Source organism: Oncorhynchus mykiss, chromosome 3 (genome assembly GCF_013265735.2).
Source record: "Oncorhynchus mykiss isolate Arlee chromosome 3, USDA_OmykA_1.1, whole genome shotgun sequence".
In the NCBI taxonomy this organism is placed as follows: domain Eukaryota; kingdom Metazoa; phylum Chordata; class Actinopteri; order Salmoniformes; family Salmonidae; genus Oncorhynchus; species Oncorhynchus mykiss.
In genome coordinates, this window is record NC_048567.1 from 4381982 (window position 1) to 4402818 (window position 20837).

At 47.5% G+C, this 20837-nt stretch overlaps 1 protein-coding gene across 5 annotated transcripts in view; it reads left to right on the top strand.

The window, feature by feature from the left end:
• Nucleotides 1–512: 512 nt before the first annotated feature.
• Nucleotides 513–20837, top strand: part of LOC110510956 (trafficking kinesin-binding protein 1) — a 66415-nt gene continuing 46090 nt past the window's right edge. For 4 of the 5 annotated variants that reach the window (XM_036966207.1, XM_036966252.1, XM_036966239.1 and 1 more), the window contains exon 1: nucleotides 18776–18914. In XM_036966207.1, coding sequence (XP_036822102.1) covers nucleotides 18911–18914 — 4 coding nt within the window. In that variant the 5' untranslated portion in view covers nucleotides 18776–18910. Of the gene's footprint in view, nucleotides 712–18775; nucleotides 18915–20837 lie in introns of those variants that run through there. The other variant, XM_036966224.1, reaches the window with a different exon arrangement.

A 20837-nucleotide genomic window follows, 5' to 3' on the forward strand; every position in this document is an offset into this window, starting at 1 on the left:
GTTCTGAGTGGAAAACGGGTCCTTCTGTCCTTCACCCCTCCCATAGTACATCCTGCTGACTGCTACCCGTCTTACATGGCCCCGTTCCATAAACAAGCCCTAGTCCATAACTCCTAGCCCCTATAGGCCCTAACACCTAGGCACTTGTACATGAAGTTCCTCGAACTGAGAGGTTGTTTCTGAACAGAGCCACAATAGAGGCTGGTTATTTTCCCTCCTGAACCAGGGGATACAGTGACCTGCTGTGACCTGACCTGCTTTCCTATTGATTATTTAAACGTCTGTCCTGTGAGTCCTTTTGAATTTGCCTGGCAACCCAATTCATGTTTCTCTTCTCTCCTCCCAGGTTCCATCTACAGGAAGTGATCTGGTCTGGTGGTGGTGTCGTCAGGTGGTGGTGTAGTCGGGTGCGGTGTGGTCCAGGGTGTATAGCCGCTGCTGCTTCTCTTTCTCCGCCTGACGCCCTCTGCCCGCTGCTGGCCCTGCCCATGGCACATACTGCTCTCCTGTGAATCTCATCCAGCAAGCTGGACACCGCAGCTTCGCACCACAACACCTCTGCCTCCACCTCCGCCCCTCCCCACAGGGAACCCTCCAATCCACAGCCAGACTACCCCAGCGTGCACGGCCCCCGCGAAGAGCAGTATGTGAGTGAGGTCGCGCCCCCCGATGACGTCACCACCGTCTACAGAGATGCCGGGACCATCACTGGTACGTGCAGCACAGACCTGACAGTAGGAGACTAAATCCAATTCTGATTGACAGAAAATGGCTCTGACTTGTCTTGAATTCATTGTAACTTAAAGCCATAAACAGCCTCCACTGCATTGTTTATGGATTTCACTGATGGCATAGGGCCCTGGTCAAAAGTAGTGCACTATATAGGGAATATGGTTCCATTTGGGATGTATGGTCTGGATAAACTACACTGCAGGAAGAGAGAGAGCGAGCGAGAGAGAGGGCAGCATCCGTTACACTGAAGCCTGCTATTGACAGGTATAATGCAGCTGGAGGCAAACAAGTGAATGTAAACCCTCTCAATGATTCTGTCTGTGAATAGAAATTAAAAGTGGCTTCTCAAGATGTAAGAATAAAGTTGTGGCGTCAGTGTTTCAGTCCCAGGGGACTGGCAGGGATCGTGCCCAGCAGATAGCACAGCCTCGCAGAGCACAGCGCTTCACTGAGCAGAGCAATGCAACCCAGCAGTCCCTTTGTGTGGTTATCAGGGGAACGAACCCAGCAGTCCCTTTGTGTGGGTATCAGGGGAACGAACCCAGCAGTCCCTTTGTGTGGGTATCAGGGGAACGAACCCACACAACACATCTGTCCGAGTCACTGGAGAGATCCGCTTGTTCACCACAGCAAACCCAACCACACCATACTCCTGCGCCTTACTATGTGCCTGTACCCATCTCACTTTGTTATGGCCTAGCTTTGTCAAATCATAGAACTACATATAGAACCATTGAATTTTAGGATCACAGTGGGCAAAATCATATGCTCTGGGTGGTGTTTCATCAGCATTTCTGTTGAACAGTACCAGTATTGACAAGCAGAGCCCATGGGAAATGAATGTCACAATTCACTGTGATGACAGTTTCATCTAACGTACGGCTGCATTGTTGTGGCTTCTGCTGAGTACTTTAAAATGACATTCTTATTGATTCAAACACATCTCAGGAGGGAATTACAGAGTGTCTCCGTCACAAATGGCACCCTATTCCCTTTATAGTGCACTACTTTTGACCAGGGTCCATAGGGTCAGAAGTAGTGCACTATATAGAGAATAGGATGTTATTTGGGACTAGGCTGTAACCCAGGAAATGCTGTGGGGAGGGGCTGCTTAATGGGCCGTAGTGAGGGAGATGTGGTGAGAATGAGAAACCAAACTCTATTGTGACCTGCCACTGACTGTCACTTCCTGTCATGAGGCCAGATAGGGGACCAGATTATGCTGCGTGCTCAGGGTGAATCCCAAATGGCACCCTATTCCCTATATAGTGCACTACTTTTGACAAGAGGCATATGGGCCTTGATGAAAATAAGTACATTGAATAGGGTGGTATTTGGGACACACCCTCAGTGTTCACTCAGCAAACTCCCAGGGGGCAGTGGGACTGCATTTCTCATCATTCTGCTGGGTCCTGTTCAGTAGAGAAGAAACACTTTGAAACGGAGTGAAACAGGGAGGTGCTATGCTGTATCCAAAACTTGTTCAATGAGCACACAGATTTTTTGTTTCCATTACAAACTCACCCAAATCCAGATAGCTGATGTTCTGAAAGAGCTACAAAATCTGGACCCCTACAAATCAGCCGGGCTAGACAATCTGGACCCTCTCTTTCTAAAATTATCTGCCAAAATTATTGCAACCCCTATTACTAGCCTTTTCAACCTCTCTTTCGTATCGTCTGAGATTCCCATAGATTGGAAAGCTGCCGCGGTCATCCCCCTCTTCAAAGGAGGAGACACTAAAGACCCAAACTGTTCCAGACCTATATCAATTCTACCCTGCCTTTCTAAGGTCTTTGAAAGTCAAGTTAACAAACAGATTACCGACCATTTCGAATCTGACCGTAATTTCTCCGCTATGCAATCTGGTTTCAGAGCTGGTCATGGGTGCACCTCAGCCACGCTCAAGGTCTTAAACGATATCATAACCGCCATCGATAAGAGACATTACTGTGCAGCCGTATTCATCGACCTGGCTAAGGCTTTCGACTCTGTCAATCACAATATTCTTATTGGCAGACTCAACAACCTTGGTTTCTCAAATGATTGCCTCGCTTGGTTCACCTACTTCTCAGATAGAGTTCAGTATGTCAAATCGGAGGGCCTGTTGTCCGGATCTCTGACAGTCTCTATGGGTGCGCCACAGGGTTCAATTCTCGGGACCGACTCTCTTCTCTGTATTCATCAATGATGTCACTCTTGCTTCTGGTGATTCTCTGATTCACCTCTATGAAGATGACACCATTCTGTATACTCTGGCCCTTCTTTGGACACAGCTTCAACGCCATACAACTCTCCTTCTGTAGCCTCCAACTGCTCTTAAATGCAAGTAAAACTAAATGCATGCTCTTCAACCGATCGCTGCCCACACCTGCCCGACCGTCCTGCATCACTACTCTGACTTAGAATATGTGGACAACTACAAATACCAAGGTGTCTGGTTAGACTGTAAACTCTCCTTCCAGACTCACATTAAACATCTCCAATCCAAAATTAAATCTAGAATTGGCTTCCTATTTCGCAACAAAGTATCCTTCACTCATGCTGCCAAACATACCCTCGTAAAACTGACCATCCTACCGATCCTCGACTTTGGCGACGTCATTTACGAAATAGCCTCCAACACTCTACTCAACAAATTGGATGCAGTCTATCACAGTGCCCTCTGTTTCGTCACCAAAGCCCCATATACTACCCACCACTGCGACCTGTATGCTCTCGTTGGCTGGCCCTCGCTTCATACTCGTCGCCAAACCCACTGGCTCCAGGTCATCTACAAGTCTTTGCTAGGTAAAGCCCCACCTTATCTCAGTTCACTGGTCACCATAGCAGCACCCACCCATAGCATGCGCTCCAGCAGGTATATCTCACTGGTCACCCCCAAAGCCCATTCTTCCTTTGGCTTCCTCTCCTTACAGTTCTCTGCTGCCAATGACTGGAACGAACTGCAAAAATCGCTGAAGCTGGAGACTCTTACTTCCCTCACTAGCTTTAAGCACCAGCTGCCAGAGCAGCTCACAGATCACTGCACCTGTACATACAGTGCCTTGCGAAAGTATTCGGCCCCCTTGAACTTTGCGACCTTTTGCCACATTTCAGGCTTCAAACATAAAGATATAAAACTGTATTTTTTTTTGTGAAGAATCAACAACAAGTGGGACACAATCATGAAGTGGAACGACATTTATTGGATATTTCAAACTTTTTTAACAATTCAAAAACTGAAAAATTGGGCGTGCAAAATTATTCAGCCCCTTTACTTTCAGTGCAGCAAACTCTCTCCAGAAGTTCAGTGAGGATCTCTGAATGATCCAATGTTGACCTAAATGACTAATGCTGATAAATACAATCCACCTGTGTGTAATCAAGTCTCTGTATAAATGCACCTGCACTGTGATAGTCTGAGGTCCGTTAAAAGCGCAGAGAGCATCATGAAGAACAAGGAACACACCAGGCAGGTCCGAGATACTGTTGTGAAGAAGTTTAAAGCCGGATTTGGATACAAAAAGATTTCCCAAGCTTTAAACATTCCAAGGAGCACTGTGCAAGCGATAATATTGAAATGGAAGGAGTATCACAACACTGCAAATCTACCAAGACCTGGCCGTCCCTCTAAACTTTCAGCTCATACAAGGAGAAGACTGATCAGAGATGCAGCCAAGAGGCCCATGATCACTCTGGATGAACTGCAGAGATCTACAGCTGAGGTGGGAGACTCTGTCCATAGGACAACAATCAGTCGTATATTGCACAAATCTGGCCTTTATGGAAGAGTGGCAAGAAGAAAGCCATTTCTTAAAGATATCCATAAAAAGTGTAGTTTAAAGTTTGCCACAAGCCACCTGGGAGACACACCAAACATGTGGAAGAAGGTGCTCTGGTCAGATGAAACCAAAATTGAACTTTTTGGCAACAATGCAAAACGTTATGTTTGGCGTAAAAGCAACACAGCTGAACACACCATCCCCACTGTCAAACATGGTGGTGGCAGCATCATGGTTTGGGCCTGCTTTTCTTCAGCAGGGACAGGGAAGATGGTTAAAATTGATGGGAAAATGGATGGAGCCAAATACAGGACCATTCTGGAAGAAAACCTGATGGAGTCTGCAAAAGACCTGAGACTGGGACGGAGATTTGTCTTCCAACAAGACAATGATCCAAAACATAAAGCAAAATCTACAATGGAATGGTTCAAAAATAAACATATCCAGGTGTTAGAATGGCCAAGTCAAAGTCCAGACCTGAATCCAATCGAGAATCTGTGGAAAGAACTGAAAACTGCTGTTCACAAATGCTCTCCATCCAACCTCACTGAGCTCGAGCTGTTTTGCAAGGAGGAATGGGAAAAAATGTCATTCTCTCGATGTGCAAAACTGATAGAGACATACCCCAAGCGACGTACAGCTGTAATCGCAGCAAAAGGTGGCGCTACAAAGTATTAATTTAAGGGGGCTGAATAATTTTGCACGCCCAATTTTTCAGTTTTTGATTTGTTAAAAAAGTTTGAAATATCCAATAAATGTCGTTCCACTTCATGATTGTGTCCCACTTGTTGTTGATTCTTCACAAAAAAATACAGTTTTATATCTTTATGTTTGAAGCCTGAAATGTGGCAAAAGGTCGCAAAGTTCAAGGGGGCCGAATACTTTCGCAAGGCACTGTAGCTCATCTGTAAATAGCCCATCCAATCTACCTAATCCCCATACTGTATTTATTTATTTATCTTGCTCCTTTGCACCCCAGTATCTCTACTTGCACATTCATCTTCTGCACATCTACCATTCCAGTGTTTAATTGCTATATTGTAATTCCATCGCCACTACGGCCTATTTATTGCCTTCACCTCTTTTATCCTACCTCATTTACACACACTGTATATAGGTTTTTCTACTGTGTTATTGACTGTATGTATGTTTGTTTATTCCATGTGTAACTCAGTGTTGTTTTTGTCGCACGGCTTTGCTTTATCTTGACCAGGTTGCAGTTGCAAATGAGAACTTGTTCTCAACTAGCCTACCTGGTTAAATAAAGGTGAAATAAAATGTTAAAATCTTTATTTCAGCTGAAGACAGCCAAGCTGACATGCATACAGACTGCAGTGTATGGCAGTGACACTGACTGCAACTTCCCCAAACTGGGAAGCAGCTTTGAGTTACCCACAATGAAACGTCTGTTGTGCCCTTTACCTCTATGCTGATGAATGAATGGCAACATGTAGTCTCTTTTCTGGGGTTGGACCCTTACTATGAGTACAGGAAGCAGCTCAATGGCATTAAAGGACTGAGAGCTGTGCTGCTGTGGTTCAGTGCTGCCCCCTGGTGGGGTTAGTGTCCTGGCATTGTTCTGTTCGGTTGTAGTGTGACATTTCCCCTAGGTACAGATCTAGGATCAACTTCCCTTCCCCCAATGCTAACCTTAACCATTATTTGGGAAAATACAAAACTGACCCAAGATCAGCATCGAAGGGTAACTATCCCTTCCGTTGTTCTGTTCCTCATCAGACAGACAGTCTCAACGCCAGGCCAGTTGATTATCTGAGGAGATGGACGTTTTTAATTTGGGATTCACTACAGGGTGGATTATATTCCCCTTTATTGTAGTAAGGCTTATCCAAAAATAATCTTATGTCCTATAATTCTGTCTCTTTTTACTTAGTTTCATACCATGCTGATTTAATTGATTGGTACAGTGCTGTATTCTTCCGGTTGTAATAGCAACATACGCCAGTGGATGTTACTGAACCCTCCTTTGTTCACTCCCAAACCCGTCTCTCCCACTGTGTCCCACATGGTTCCATTTGGGATTCACCCTCAGTCCGTTCTGAAGCCTCCACAACCGTTTCCCTGCTCCCCATGTGTCCCAGTGGTTGCCATAGGAGCCATGGATTTGCCATGCTTCAGTGTGGTGATGTAGAGTATTAAGTAACATGAATGGGGTTTGGTGACGAACCACACACGGGGTTAATATCCATTCATTAGACTGTTTTAGCCTCTGTCTCAGGCTTCCATCTCCTGAGTGAAGCCAGGGCATCGGAGACTAACTAGGCTGTCTGATATCATGCTGCTGGGCAATGTAGTACATACCCAGGCTGTGGTAGGGTGGGTTCAGTATCTACAGTAGGTACCCAGGCTGTGGTAGGTTGGGTTCAGTAACTACAGTAGGTACCCAGACTGTGGTAGGTTGGGTTCAGTAACTACAGTAGGTACCCAGACGGTGGTAGGTTGGGTTCAGTAACTACAGTAGGTACCCAGACTGTGGTAGGTTGGGTTCAGTAACTACAGTAGGTACCCAGACTGTGGTAGGTTGGGTTCAGTAACTACAGTAGGTACCCAGACTGTGGTAGGTTGGGTTCAGTAACTACAGTAGGTACCCAGACTGTGGTAGGTTGGGTTCAGTAACTACACTAGGTACCCAGACTGTGGTAGGTTGGGTTCAGTAACTACACTAGGTACCCAGACTGTGGTAGGTTGGGTTCAGTAACTACACTAGGTACCCAGACTGTGGTAGGTTGGGTTCAGTAACTGCACTAGGTACCCAGACTGTGGTAGGTTGGGTTCAGTAACTACACTAGGTACCCAGACTGTGGTAGGTTGGGTTCAGTAACTACAGTAGGTACCCAGACTGTGGTAGGTTGGGTTCAGTAACTACAGTAGGTACCCAGACTGTGGTAGGTTGGGTTCAGTAACTACAGTAGGTACCCAGACTGTGGTAGGTTGGGTTCAGTAACTACAGTAGGTACCCAGACTGTGGTAGGTTGGGTTCAGTAACTACAGTAGGTACCCAGACTGTGGTAGGTTGGGTTCAGTAACTACAGTAGGTACCCAGACTGTGGTAGGTTGGGTTCAGTAACTACAGTAGGTACCCAGGCTGTGGTAGGTTGGGTTCAGTAACTACAGTAGGTACCCAGACTGTGGTAGGGTGGGTTCAGTAAGGTTTTAGTGAACAGAGATGTACTGTAACTACAGTAGGTACCCAGACTGTGGTGGGTTGGGTTCAGTAAGGTTGTAGTGAACAGAGATGTACTGTAACTACAGTAGGTACCCAGACTGTGGTAGGTTGGGTTCAGTAAGGTTGTAGTGAACAGAGATATACTGTAACTACAGTAGGTACCCAGACTGTGGTAGGTTGGGTTCAGTAAGGTTGTAGTGAACAGAGATGTACTGTAACTACAGTAGGTACCCAGACTGTGGTAGGGTGGGTTCAGTAAGGTTGTAGTGAACAGAGATGTACTGTAACTACAGTAGGTACCCAGGCTGTGGTGGGTTGGGTTCAGTAAGGTTGTAGTGAACAGAGGAGATGTACTGTAACTACAGTAGGTACCCAGACTGTGGTAGGGTGGGTTCAGTAAGGTTGTAGTGAACAGATGTACTGTAACTACATTAGGTACCCAGACTGTGGTAGGTTGGGTTCAGTAAGGTTGTAGTGAACAGAGATGTACTGTAACTACAGTAGGTACCCAGACTGTGGTAGGGTGGGTTCAGTAAGGTTGTAGTGAACAGAGATATACTGTAACTACAGTAGGTACCCAGACTGTGGTAGGGTGGGTTCAGTAAGGTTGTAGTGAACAGAGGAGATGTACTGTAACTACAGTAGGTACCCAGACTGTGGTAGGGTGGGTTCAGTAAGGTTGTAGTGAACAGAGGAGATGTACTGTAACTACAGTAGGTACCCAGACTGTGGTAGGGTGGGTTCAGTAAGGTTGTAGTGAACAGAGGATATGTACTGTAACTACAGTAGGTACCCAGGCTGTGGTAGGTTGGGTTCAGTAAGGTTGTAGTGAACAGGAGATGTACTGTAACTACAGTAGGTACCCAGACTGTGGTGGGTTGGGTTCAGTAAGGTTGTAGTGAACAGAGATGTACTGTAACTACAGTAGGTACCCAGACTGTGGTAGGTTGGGTTCAGTAACTACAGTAGGTACCCAGACTGTGGTAGGTTGGGTTCAGTGAGGTTGTAGTGAACAGAGATGTACTGTAACTACAGTAGGTACCCAGACTGTGGTAGGTTGGGTTCAGTAAGGTTGTAGTGAACAGATGTACTGTAACTACAGTAGGTACCCAGACTGTGGTAGGTTGGGTTCAGTAAGGTTGTAGTGAACAGAGATGTACTGTAACTACAGTAGGTACCCAGACTGTGGTAGGGTGGGTTCAGTAAGGTTGTAGTGAACAGAGGAGATGTACTGTAACTACAGTAGGTACCCAGACTGTGGTAGGGTGGGTTCAGTAAGGTTGTAGTGAACAGAGATGTACTGTAACTACAGTAGGTACCCAGACTGTGGTAGGGTGGGTTCAGTAAGGTTGTAGTGAACAGAGATATACTGTAACTACAGTAGGTACCCAGACTGTGGTAGGTTGGGTTCAGTAACTACAGTAGGTACCCAGACTGTGGTAGGTTGGGTTCAGTAACTACAGTAGGTACCCAGACTGTGGTAGGTTGGGTTCAGTAAGGTTGTAGTGAACAGAGATGTACTGTAACTACAGTAGGTACCCAGACTGTGGTAGGGTGGGTTCAGTAAGGTTGTAGTGAACAGATGTACTGTAACTACAGTAGGTACCCAGACTGTGGTAGGTTGGGTTCAATAAGGTTGTAGTGAACAGAGATGTACTGTAACTACGTCTTGTGGCAAAACATGATCTTTTCTCAGAGAGACATCTTTCAAAGACAGACATAAATAAGCACATCACATGATTATAATGTTACTAAAGGTCATGGGATGTTTACAATGTTTAGGGCTCATCTTGTGCTGTTCTCAAAATAACATTAGTGCTCATCTAGCTAATCAAGTAGTCTGGAAGTACCTCAACAATATCATGCAGGATGATACGTCACACCAGTGTGCATCCTTTTCCCACTGGGAAAATATGGGTAAATATGAATTTTGTTCAACATGTGTATCCAATTGTAATCTTCTCCAGTAATGTCAGTAGAAGGCTATTTTATTGATACAGATATGTCTTATTGAGATGCACACTGAGGTAAAAATATCATGCAAATACTGCTACTATATTACTGCCCACAAGATATAGATAGGAAGTTGAAGTCATTAACACATACAGTATATGCAGTACTGTTAGTAGTTAACGGATGCTATATCGTAGTGTTGGACTTAAGATACTTTAAATATTACAATTTGCCATGTGAACTAAACCCAAAGTTCATGTCAGGGGGCTGTGTGAGTGTTGATTTCTGGCTTGGTGGACTTTGTTTGTCATTAAGTCTGTCAGTGTCAGTGTGTCCACATGCCATTGTTGCTATACTCTCTCGTGGGCAGACTACGTTAACATAGCAGCTGACCAGTTACACAAGACTTTAGTTCCGGGTTAGCTGAGATTGTTCGGCTTCTCTTTCTGTCAGATATGCAGTTTTAGCCACACACCACAGATATTCCCACAGCCTGATGTATCCATGGGAACCGTTTGTGGATAGACAAAACAGTTGGAATCAGCCAGAGCTTTTCCATTAGTCCAGTGAGCAGTGGTCAGGCCAGCTGAATGGAATGGACTGAGGCCCTGCACTGTTCACCAAGTTCTGCTTTTCCTCTGGGACAGACAGACACACTACAGCACAGTTGCCATGGCATCAGGAGCTGTTGTGCAGTGTCATCTGTCTGGTGGATCTGTGCCAGACCCAGCCTCTTGGCAAGACCACATGAATTCCAACCATAGCCAGTGTAATGTAGGGGGCTTATTACAACCATAGCCAGGGTAATGGAGGGGGCTTATTACAACCATAGCCAGGGTAATGGAGGGGGCTTATTACAACCATAGCCAGGGTAATGGAGGGGGCTTATTACAACCATAGCCAGGGTAATGGAGGGGGCTTATTACAATCATAGCCATTGGATTATTACAACAATAGCCAGGGTAATGGTGGGGGCTTGTAGCCAGGGTAATGGCGAGGGGATTGTTACAACAATAGCCAGGGTAATGGTGGGGGCTTGTAGCCAGGGTAATGGCGAGGGGCTTATTACAACCATAGCCAGGGTAATGGCGAGGGGCTTATTACAACCATAGCCAGGGTAATGGCGAGGGGCTTATTACAACCATAGCCAGGGTAATGGCAAGGGGCTTATTACAACCATAGCCAGGGTAATGGTGGCGGCTTTTAGCCAGGGTAATGGAGGGGGCTTATTACAATCATAGCCAGGGTAATGATGGGGGATTATTACAACCATTGCCAGGGTAATGATGGGGGATTATTACAACCATAGCCAGGGTAATGGTGGGGGCTTATTAAAACCATTGTCAGGGTAATAGAGGGGGCTTATTACAACCATAGCCAGGGTAATGGAGGGGGCTTATTACAACCATAGCCAGGGTAATGGTGGGGGCTTATTACAACCATAGCCAGGGTAATTGGGGGGGGGGGGGGGGGGGGGGGGGGCTTATTACAACCATTGCCAGGGTAATGATGGGGGATTATTACAACCATAGCCAGGGTAATGGTGGGGGCTTGTAGCCAGGGTAATGGAGGGGGCTTATTACAACCATTGTCATGGTAATAGAAGGGGCTTATTACATCCATAGCCAGGGTAATGGTGGGGGCTTATTACATCCATAGCCAGGGTAATGGTGGGGGCTTATTACAACCATAGCCAGGGTAATGGAGGGGGCTTATTATAACCATAGCCAGGGTAATGGAGGGGGCTTATAGCCAGGGTAATGGAGGGTACTTATTACAACCAAAAGCCAGGGTAATGGAGCGGGCTTATTACAACCATAGCCAGGGTAATAGAGGGTGCTTATTACAACCATAGCCAGGGAAATGGAGGGGGCTTATAACAACCATAGCCAGGGTAATAGAGGGGGCTTATTACAACCATAGCCAGGGTAATGATGGGGGCTTGTAGCCAGGGTAATGGAGGGGGCTTATTACAACCATTGTCATGGTAATAGAAGGGGCTTATTACATCCATAGCCAGGGTAATGGAGGGGGCTTATTACAACCATAGCCAGGGTAATAGAGGGGGCTTATTACAACCATAGCCAGGGTAATGGAGGGGGCTTATTACAACCATAGCCAGGGTAATAGAGGGTGCTTATTACAACCATAGCCAGGGAAATGGAGGGGGCTTACTACAACCATAGCCGGGGAAATGGAGGGGGCTTATTACAACCATAGCCGGGGAAATGGAGGGGGCTTATTACAACCATAGCCAGGGAAATGGAGGGGGCTTATTACAACCATAGCCAGGGAAATGGAGGGGGCTTATTACAACCATAGCCAGGGAAATGGAGGGTGCTTATTACAACCATAGCCCGGGTAATGGAGGGGGCTTATTACAACCATAGCCCGGGTAATGGAGGGGGCTTATTACAACCATAGCCCGGGTAATGGAGGGGGCTTATTACAACCATAGCCCGGGTAATGGAGGGGGCTTATTACAACCATAGCCCGGGTAATGGAGGGGGCTTATTACAACCATAGCCCGGGTAATGGAGGGGGCTTATTACAACCATAGCCCGGGTAATGGAGGGGGCTTATTACAACCATAGCCAGGGAAATGGAGGGGGCTTGTTACAACCATAGCCAGGGTAATGGAGGGGGCTTATTACAACCATATCCAGGGAAATGGAGGGGGCTTATTACAACCATAGCCAGGGAAATGGAGGGGGCTTATTACAACCATAGCCAGGGAAATGGAGGGGACTTATTACAACCATAGCCAGGGAAATAGAGGGGGCTTATTACAACCACAGCCAGGGTAATGGAGGGGGCTTATTACAACCATAGCCAGGAAAATGGAGGGGGCTTATTACAACCATAGCCAGGAAAATGGAGGGGGCTTATTACAACCATAGCCAGGAAAATGGAGGGGGCTTATTACAACCATAGCCAGGAAAATGGAGGGGGCTTATTACAACCATAGCCAGGGTAATGGAGGGGGCTTATTACAACCATAGCCGGGGTAATGGAGGGGGTTTATTAAACAGGCAGTGGGCAGACATAAGGCTGAAGAATCAAGCCTCCTGGTATTGTCAGTACTGAGTGTCATTTGTTATCAGACATGTAGTTGTAGACATGTTGCTGCTCTACCACAGTGGTGGCTGGGTAGGTGGAGAACAGTGGTTGTCCTGAAGTAGGGGAAAGGAACAATCAGCAGCTGTTCTGCTCTGTTGTCTACAGCCTTCTGATTCCCTCCCTGTCGTCCTGCAGCACACTGAATCAGATGCTGCTCTCTGTCTCTCCCCCAGCACTGTTAATGTGTGGAATAGCATGTTCACATCTGTATCTTAGGTGACCCACGTCCTACAGAAGAGCTTTACACTTTAATATGCTTGATTCATTCTGGTTTTATTCAGGTTTCTAGGGTTCTCACAAATATTTATTGGCTTTAGAGTGTGTGTGTGTGTGTGTGTCAAATCGACCCTGTGTGGGCGCAAGTGTTGGCTGGATCTCTCTGGAGGCTTGTTTAGTTAACACACCGTACGGTAGTGTTCCCCTAATGGAGATGTGTTGAGGTAACACACCGTACGGTGGTGTTCCCCTAATGGAGATGTGTTGAGGTAACACAGTACAGTAGTGTTCCCCTAATGGAGATGTGTTGAGGTAACACACAGTACAGTAGTGTTCCCCTAATGGAGATGTGTTGAGGTAACACACCGTACAGTAGTGTTCCCCTAATGGAGATGTGTTGAGGTAACACAGTACAGTAGTGTTCCCCTAATGGGGATGTGTTGAGGTAACACACAGTACAGTAGTGTTCCCCTAATGGAGATGTGTTGAGGTAACACACCGTACAGTAGTGTTCCCCTAATGGAGATGTGTTGAGGTAACACAGTACAGTAGTGTTCCCCTAATGGAGATGTGTTGAGGTAACACAGTACAGTAGTGTTCCCCTAATGGAGATGTGTTGAGGTAACACACAGTACAGTAGTGTTCCCCTAATGGAGATGTGTTGAGGTAACACACCGTACGGTGGTGTTCCCCTAATGGAGATGTGTTGAGGTAACACAGTACAGTAGTGTTCCCCTAATGGAGATGTGTTGAGGTAACACAGTACAGTAGTGTTCCCCTAATGGAGATGTGTTGAGGTAACACAGTACAGTAGTGTTCCCCTAATGGAGATGTGTTGAGGTAACACAGTACAGTAGTGTTCCCCTAATGGAGATGTGTTGAGGTAACACAGTACAGTAGTGTTCCCCTAATGGAGATGTGTTGAGGTAGCACACAGTACAGTAGTGTTCCCCTAATGGAGATGTGTTGAGGTAACACAGTACAGTAGTGTTCCCCTAATGGAGATGTGTTGAGGTAACACACAGTACAGTAGTGTTCCCCTAGTGGAGATGTGTTGAGGTAACACAGTACAGTAGTGTTCCCCTAATGGAGATGTGTTGAGGTAGCACACAGTACAGTAGTGTTCCCCTAATGGAGATGTGTTGAGGTAACACACAGTACAGTAGTGTTCCCCTAATGGGGATGTGTTGAGGTAACACAGTACAGTAGTGTTCCCCTAATGGGGATGTGTTGAGGTAACACAGTACAGTAGTGTTCCCCTAATGGAGATGTGTTGAGGTAACACAGTACAGTAGTGTTCCCCTAATGGAGTTGTGTTGAGGTAACACACAGTACAGTAGTGTTCCCCTAATGGAGATGTGTTGAGGTAACACAGTACAGTAGTGTTCCCCTAATGGAGATGTGTTGAGGTAACACAGTACAGTAGTGTTCCCCTAATATAGATGTGTTGAGGTAACACACAGTACAGTAGTGTTCCCCTAGTGGAGATGTGTTGAGGTAACACAGTACAGTAGTGTTCCCCTAATGGAGATGTGTTGAGGTAACACAGTACAGTAGTGTTCCCCTAATGGAGATGTGTTGAGGTAACACAGTACAGTAGTGTTCCCCTAATGGAGATGTGTTGAGGTAACACAGTACAGTAGTGTTCCCCTAATATAGATGTGTTGAGGTAACACACAGTACAGTAGTGTTCCCCTAATGGAGATGTGTTGAGGTAACACACAGGACAGTAGTGTTCCCCTAATGGAGATGTGTTGAGGTAACACAGTACAGTAGTGTTCCCCTAATGGAGATGTGTTGAGGTAGCACACAGTACAGTAGTGTTCCCCTAATGGAGATGTGTTGAGGTAACACACAGTACAGTAGTGTTCCCCTAATGGAGATGTGTTGAGGTAACACAGTACAGTAGTGTTCCCCTAATGGAGATGTGTTGAGGTAGCACACAGTACAGTAGTGTTCCCCTAATGGAGATGTGTTGAGGTAACACACAGTACAGTAGTGTTCCCCTAATGGAGATGTGTTGAGGTAACACAGTACAGTAGTGTTCCCCTAATGGAGATGTGTTGAGGTAACACACAGTACAGTAGTGTTCCCCTAATGGAGATGTGTTGAGGTAACACACAGTACAGTAGTGTTCCCCTAATGGAGATGTGTTGAGGTAACACACCGTACGGTGGTGTTCCCCTAATGGAGATGTGTTGAGGTAACACACAGTACAGTAGTGTTCCCCTAATGGAGATGTGTTGAGGTAACACACAGTACAGTAGTGTTCCCCTAATGGAGATGTGTTGAGGGAACACACAGTACAGTAGTGTTCCCCTAATGGAGATGTGTTGAGGTAGCACACAGTACAGTAGTGTTCCCCTAATGGAGATGTGTTGAGGTAACACAGTACAGTAGTGTTCCCCTAATGGAGATGTGTTGAGGTAACACACAGTACAGTAGTGTTCCCCTAATGGAGATGTGTTGAGGTAACACAGTACAGTAGTGTTCCCCTAATGGAGATGTGTTGAGGTAGCACACAGTACAGTAGTGTTCCCCTAATGGGGATGTGTTGAGGTAACACAGTACAGTAGTGTTCCCCTAATGGAGATGTGTTGAGGTAACACACAGTACAGTAGTGTTCCCCTAATGGGGATGTGTTGAGGTAACACACAGTACAGTAGTGTTCCCCTAATGGAGATGTGTTGAGGTAACACAGTACAGTAGTGTTCCCCTAATGGAGATGTGTTGAGGTAACACACAGTACAGTAGTGTTCCCCTAATGGGGATGTGTTGAGGTAACACACAGTACAGTAGTGTTCCCCTAATGGGGATGTGTTGAGGTAACACACCGTACGGTCCCATTCCTCCACTAAACTCTTATTTCAGGTCAGCCTGCTGGAGGATGGGACATTTGTCCACCTTGACATTGACTACAGTAGTCCAACGGCTGCTTTAAACACTAGTTCCCAAGTTCAGCAGCCTGGAGAAACGGAGTCAGCTAGTAGTGGCTTGGCTCAAGATGATATACTGTACAGCCAGGGCTCTGTGTATATAGGGCTCTGTGTATATAGGGCTCTGTGTATATAGGGCTCTGTGTATATAGGGCTCTGTGTATATAGGGCTCTGGCTAACAATCTGAATTTGTACTTGACATTTTTTATCATTAGTTTCATTCCTTATTGTAGAGGGAAAGTTCCCAGAGTGCCTACAGTTGATCTTTGCTGTTATGATCTGTGGTGGATATTATTCTGTCTGAGGAGGCCATCTTCTCCCCAGCTGGCTTCCAGCTGCACTACAGTACATCCTGCCTGTAGTTAGTCTCACTTGTCAGACTCATGGAGATCCTGCAGCTGTGGGAAGAGACCGGCCTGTAGTATGGAGAGATCCTGCAGCTGTGGGAAGAGACCGGCCTGTAGTATGGAGAGATCCTGCAGCTGTGGGAAGAGACCGGCCTGTAGTATAGAGAGATCCTGCAGCTGTGGGAAGAGACCGGCCTGTAGTATGGAGAGATCCTGCAGCTGTGGGAAGAGACCGGCCTGTAGTATAGAGAGATCCTGCAGCTGTGGGAAGAGACCGGCCTGTAGTATGGAGAGATCCTGCAGCTGTGGGAAGAGACCGGCCTGTAGTATGGAGAGATCCTGCAGCTGTGGGAAGAGACCGGCCTGTAGTATGGAGAGATCCTGCAGCTGTGGGAAGAGACCGGCCTGTAGTATGGAGAGGTCCTGCAGCTGTGGGAAGAGACTGGCCAGCCTGTAGACCGGCCTGTAGTATAGAGAGATCCTGCAGCTGTGGGAAGAGACCGGCCTGTAGTATGGAGAGATCCTGCAGCTGTGGGAAGAGACCGGCCTGTAGTATAGAGAGATCCTGCAGCTGTGGGAAGAGACCGGCCTGCCTGTAGACCGGCCTGTAGTATGGAGAGATCCTGAGCAGCTGTGGGAAGAGACTGGCCTGTAGTATAGAGAGATCCTGCAGCTGTGGGAAGAGACCGACCTGTAGTATAGAGAGATCCTGCAGCTGTGGGAAGAGACCGGCCTGTAGTATGGAGAGATCCTGCAGCTGTGGGAAGAGACCGGCCAGCCTGTAGACCGGCCTGTAGTATAGAGAGATCCTGCAGCTGTGGGAAGAGACCGGCCTGTAGTATGGAGAGATCCTGCAGCTGTGGGAAGAGACCGGCCTGTAGTATGGAGAGATCCTGAGCAGCTGTGGATAAGAGACCGGCCTGTAGTATGGAGAGATCCTGCAGCTGTGGGAAGAGACCGGCCTGTAGTATGGAGAGATCCTGCAGCTGTGGGAAGAGACCGGCTTGTAGTATGGAGAGATCCTGCAGCTGTGGGAAGAGACCGGCCTGTAGTATGGAGAGGTCCTGCAGCTGTGGGAAGAGACTGGCCTGTAGTATAGAGAGATCCTGCAGCTGTGGGAAGAGACCGGCCTGTAGTATAGAGAGATCCTGCAGCTGTGGGAAGAGACCGGCCTGTAGTATAGAGAGATCCTGCAGCTGTGGGAAGAGACCGGCCTGTAGTATAGAGAGATCCTGCAGCTGTGGGAAGAGACCGGCCTGTAGTATAGAGAGATCCTGCAGCTGTGGGAAGAGACCGGCCTGTAGTATAGAGAGATCCTGCAGCTGTGGGAAGAGACCGGCCTGTAGTATGGAGAGATCCTGCAGCTGTGGGAAGAGAACGGCCAGCCTGTAGACCGGCCTGTAGTATAGAGAGATCCTGCTGCTGTGGGAAGAGACCGGCCTGTAGTATGGAGAGATCCTGCAGCTGTGGGAAGAGACCAGCCTGTAGTATGGAGAGATCCTGCAGCTGTGGGAAGAGACTGGCCAGCCTGTAGTATGGAGAGATTCTGCAGCTGTGGGAAGAGACTGGCCAGCCTGTAGACCGGCCTGTAGTATGGAGAGATTCTGCAGCTGTGGGAAGAGACCGGCCTGTAGTATAGAGAGATCCTGCAGCTGTGGGAAGAGACCAGACTGTAGTATTGAGAGATCCTGAGCAGCTGTGGGAAGAGACTGGCCTGTAGTATAGAGAGATCCTGCAGCTGTGGGAAGAGACCGGCCTGTAGTATAGAGAGATCCTGCAGCTGTGGGAAGAGACCGGCCAGCCTGTAGACCGGCCTGTAGTATAGAGAGATCCTGCAGCTGTGGGAAGAGACCGGCCTGTAGTATGGAGAGATCCTGCAGCTGTGGGAAGAGACCGGCCTGTAGTATGGAGAGATCCTGAGCAGCTGTGGATAAGAGACCGGCCTGTAGTATGGAGAGATCCTGCAGCTGTGGGAAGAGACCGGCCTGTAGTATGGAGAGATCCTGCAGCTGTGGGAAGAGACCGGCCTGTAGTATAGAGAGATCCTGCAGCTGTGGGAAGAGACCGGCCTGTAGTATGGAGAGATCCTGCAGCTGTGGGAAGAGACCGGCCTGTAGGGTCTCTGAGGACAATGAGTGTTCCAGTCCACTGCACTCTCCGGGACAACAGTAATCCAGTTGACAGTCTGTTTAGGCAGCTGGGTGGGGTGGGGTGGGGGGGCTGTGCTGCCATGCTGCCTACAGTATGGGGAGGTTGTGGGGGTTGGGGGCCCCATGTGACCACCGTCAGTGGCATGCCAGGCATGGTACCGCAGAGTAGCTGGGGTCGCTTTCCTATGACTGCCTCTCTTCTTCCCTCTCACTATTTATTATTTCCCTCCCACTCTCTCTCCCTCCCTTCTCTCTTCCTCCCTCCCTTCTCTCTTCCTCCCTCCCTTCTCTCTCTTCCTCCCTCCCTTCTCTCTCTTCCTCCCTCCCTCCCTTCTCTCTCTTCCTCCCTCCCTTCTCTCTCTTCCTCCCTCCCTTCTCTCTCTTCCTCCCCCCTCCCTTCTCTCTATTTTTCTCTCTCTCTCCCACTCCTCTTCGCCCTGCCCTTTCCTGGAGAAGCGGAACATGTAAGTCGGGGTGAGAGGACACGGAGCAGGGGGCAGAGGAGCCATGAGTGAGTACTGGGCACCGTGACTTTGGGTTGGATCTATGGGGTGGTTTGGGCTTGTTTGGTGTTTAAAACTACTGAGATTCCTCACTTTATTTGGACTTTAATTTTAGTTTTGTACTTAATGTCTGATTTCTTGACATTTCTATGGAATAGTGAGAATGATTTTTCCTATGGAAATGATTCATGGTTGCTAAGCATGTTTTTGTGAAGGGGATAGTTACAATATATAGTCTGGTTTTTAATGAGTACTAGGACAGTAGGTCACCAACTGATTTACATCATCTTACTGGTATAGATTGTGAAAATACATCCAATTCAAGTACACACATTATTGTTCAGGCATTTGTTTTAGTCATCTCTTGGGTAAACATGATAGGGTTGGATATGAAGACTAGTAACGTGAACTAGACTAGAGTTAGACACCGTTTGTAGTACTGCCCCCATGTCTGTCTCTCTCTCGCTCTCTGTCTGTTTTTCACCATGGGGTCTAGTTTTCTGTGTAGCTGGATGTGGGTTCTGCCTATATTGGCCCTGTGCTACAGTAGTGTAGCCTGGGGATTTGAAGTGAATGCCAGAGAGGTAGAGGACAGGAAGGACAGTGGGCCAGCGGGTGCAGAGCAGAGTGCCAGGGCCTTACAGATCTGACTATAAATACAGTCCAGGAATAATCAACAGCAAATGGTCTAGCTAGTAGCTGTCAGCACTCAGGGGCTCTCTGCAACCTTCATACAACATTTATACAACATCCCTTAGTTCCAGCTGTTGCATGACGACAGAGAAGGCATGACACAGGTGTTGTCATACTGTATCAGTGAATATGATGTTGTGATGGATAGTAGAGACTGTTTAATGCCTGTGATGATACAGTATGTCTGGCTGCCCTTATCCACTTCATGTGACACTTCCAGACATTGTTGTTATTTTGGTTTGCATGTCCTGGCTGTTGTTGTTCAGGAGCTTTTTATAGCTCTGAGTATAGTTGGTCGTCCCAGTTACACTTCGCAGATCTGAGCTGAATATGAAGAAGAGGCCTATAATCGGCTCTATTTAACAGAAATATGGGATTTAAGGAGTTAACTATGAATTTGTATGTTTTTACTACTTTTAATTGATGGCAATGGACCATAACAGTAGTGTGTCCCCATCGTGTTGTCCTCTGTGTGTGACTGTTTGTGGCAGACTCCCCTGCTGTAGTCTGTGTGTGACTGTCTGTGGCAGACTCCCCTGCTGTAGTCTGTGTGTGACTGTCTGTGGCAGGCTCCCCCTGCTGTAGTCTGTGTGTGACTGTCTGTGGCAGACTCCCCTGCTGTAGTATGTGTGTGACTGTCTGTGGCAGACTCCCCTGCTGTAGTCTGTGTGTGACTGTCTGTGGCAGACTCCCCTGCTGTAGTCTGTGTGTGACTCTGTGGTAGACTCCCCTGCTGTAGTCTGTGTGTGACTGTCTGTGGCAGGCTCCCCCTGCTGTAGTCTGTGTGTGACTGTCTGTGGCAGACTCCCCTGCTGTAGTCTGTGTGTGACTGTGGCAGACTCCCCTGCTGTAGTCTGTGTGTGACTCTGTGGCAGACTCCCCTGCTGTAGTCTGTGTGTGACTGTCTGTGGCAGGCTCCCCCTGCTGTAGTCTGTGTGTGACTGTCTGTGGCAGACTCCCCTGCTGTAGTCTGTGTGTGACTGTCTGTGGCAGGCTCCCCCTGCTGTAGTCTGTGTGTGACTGTCTGTGGCAGACTCCCCTGCTGTAGTCTGTGTGTGACTGTGGCAGACTCCCCTGCTGTAGTCTGTGTGTGACTCTGTGGCAGACTCCCCTGCTGTAGTCTGTGTGTGACTGTCTGTGGCAGACTCCCCTGCTGTAGTCTGCTAATGCTGCTAGATGTTGCTGGAGACAGCCAGTAGCATGGTGTCAGTTAGTTTAGCCTGTCTCAGCAGCCTGCC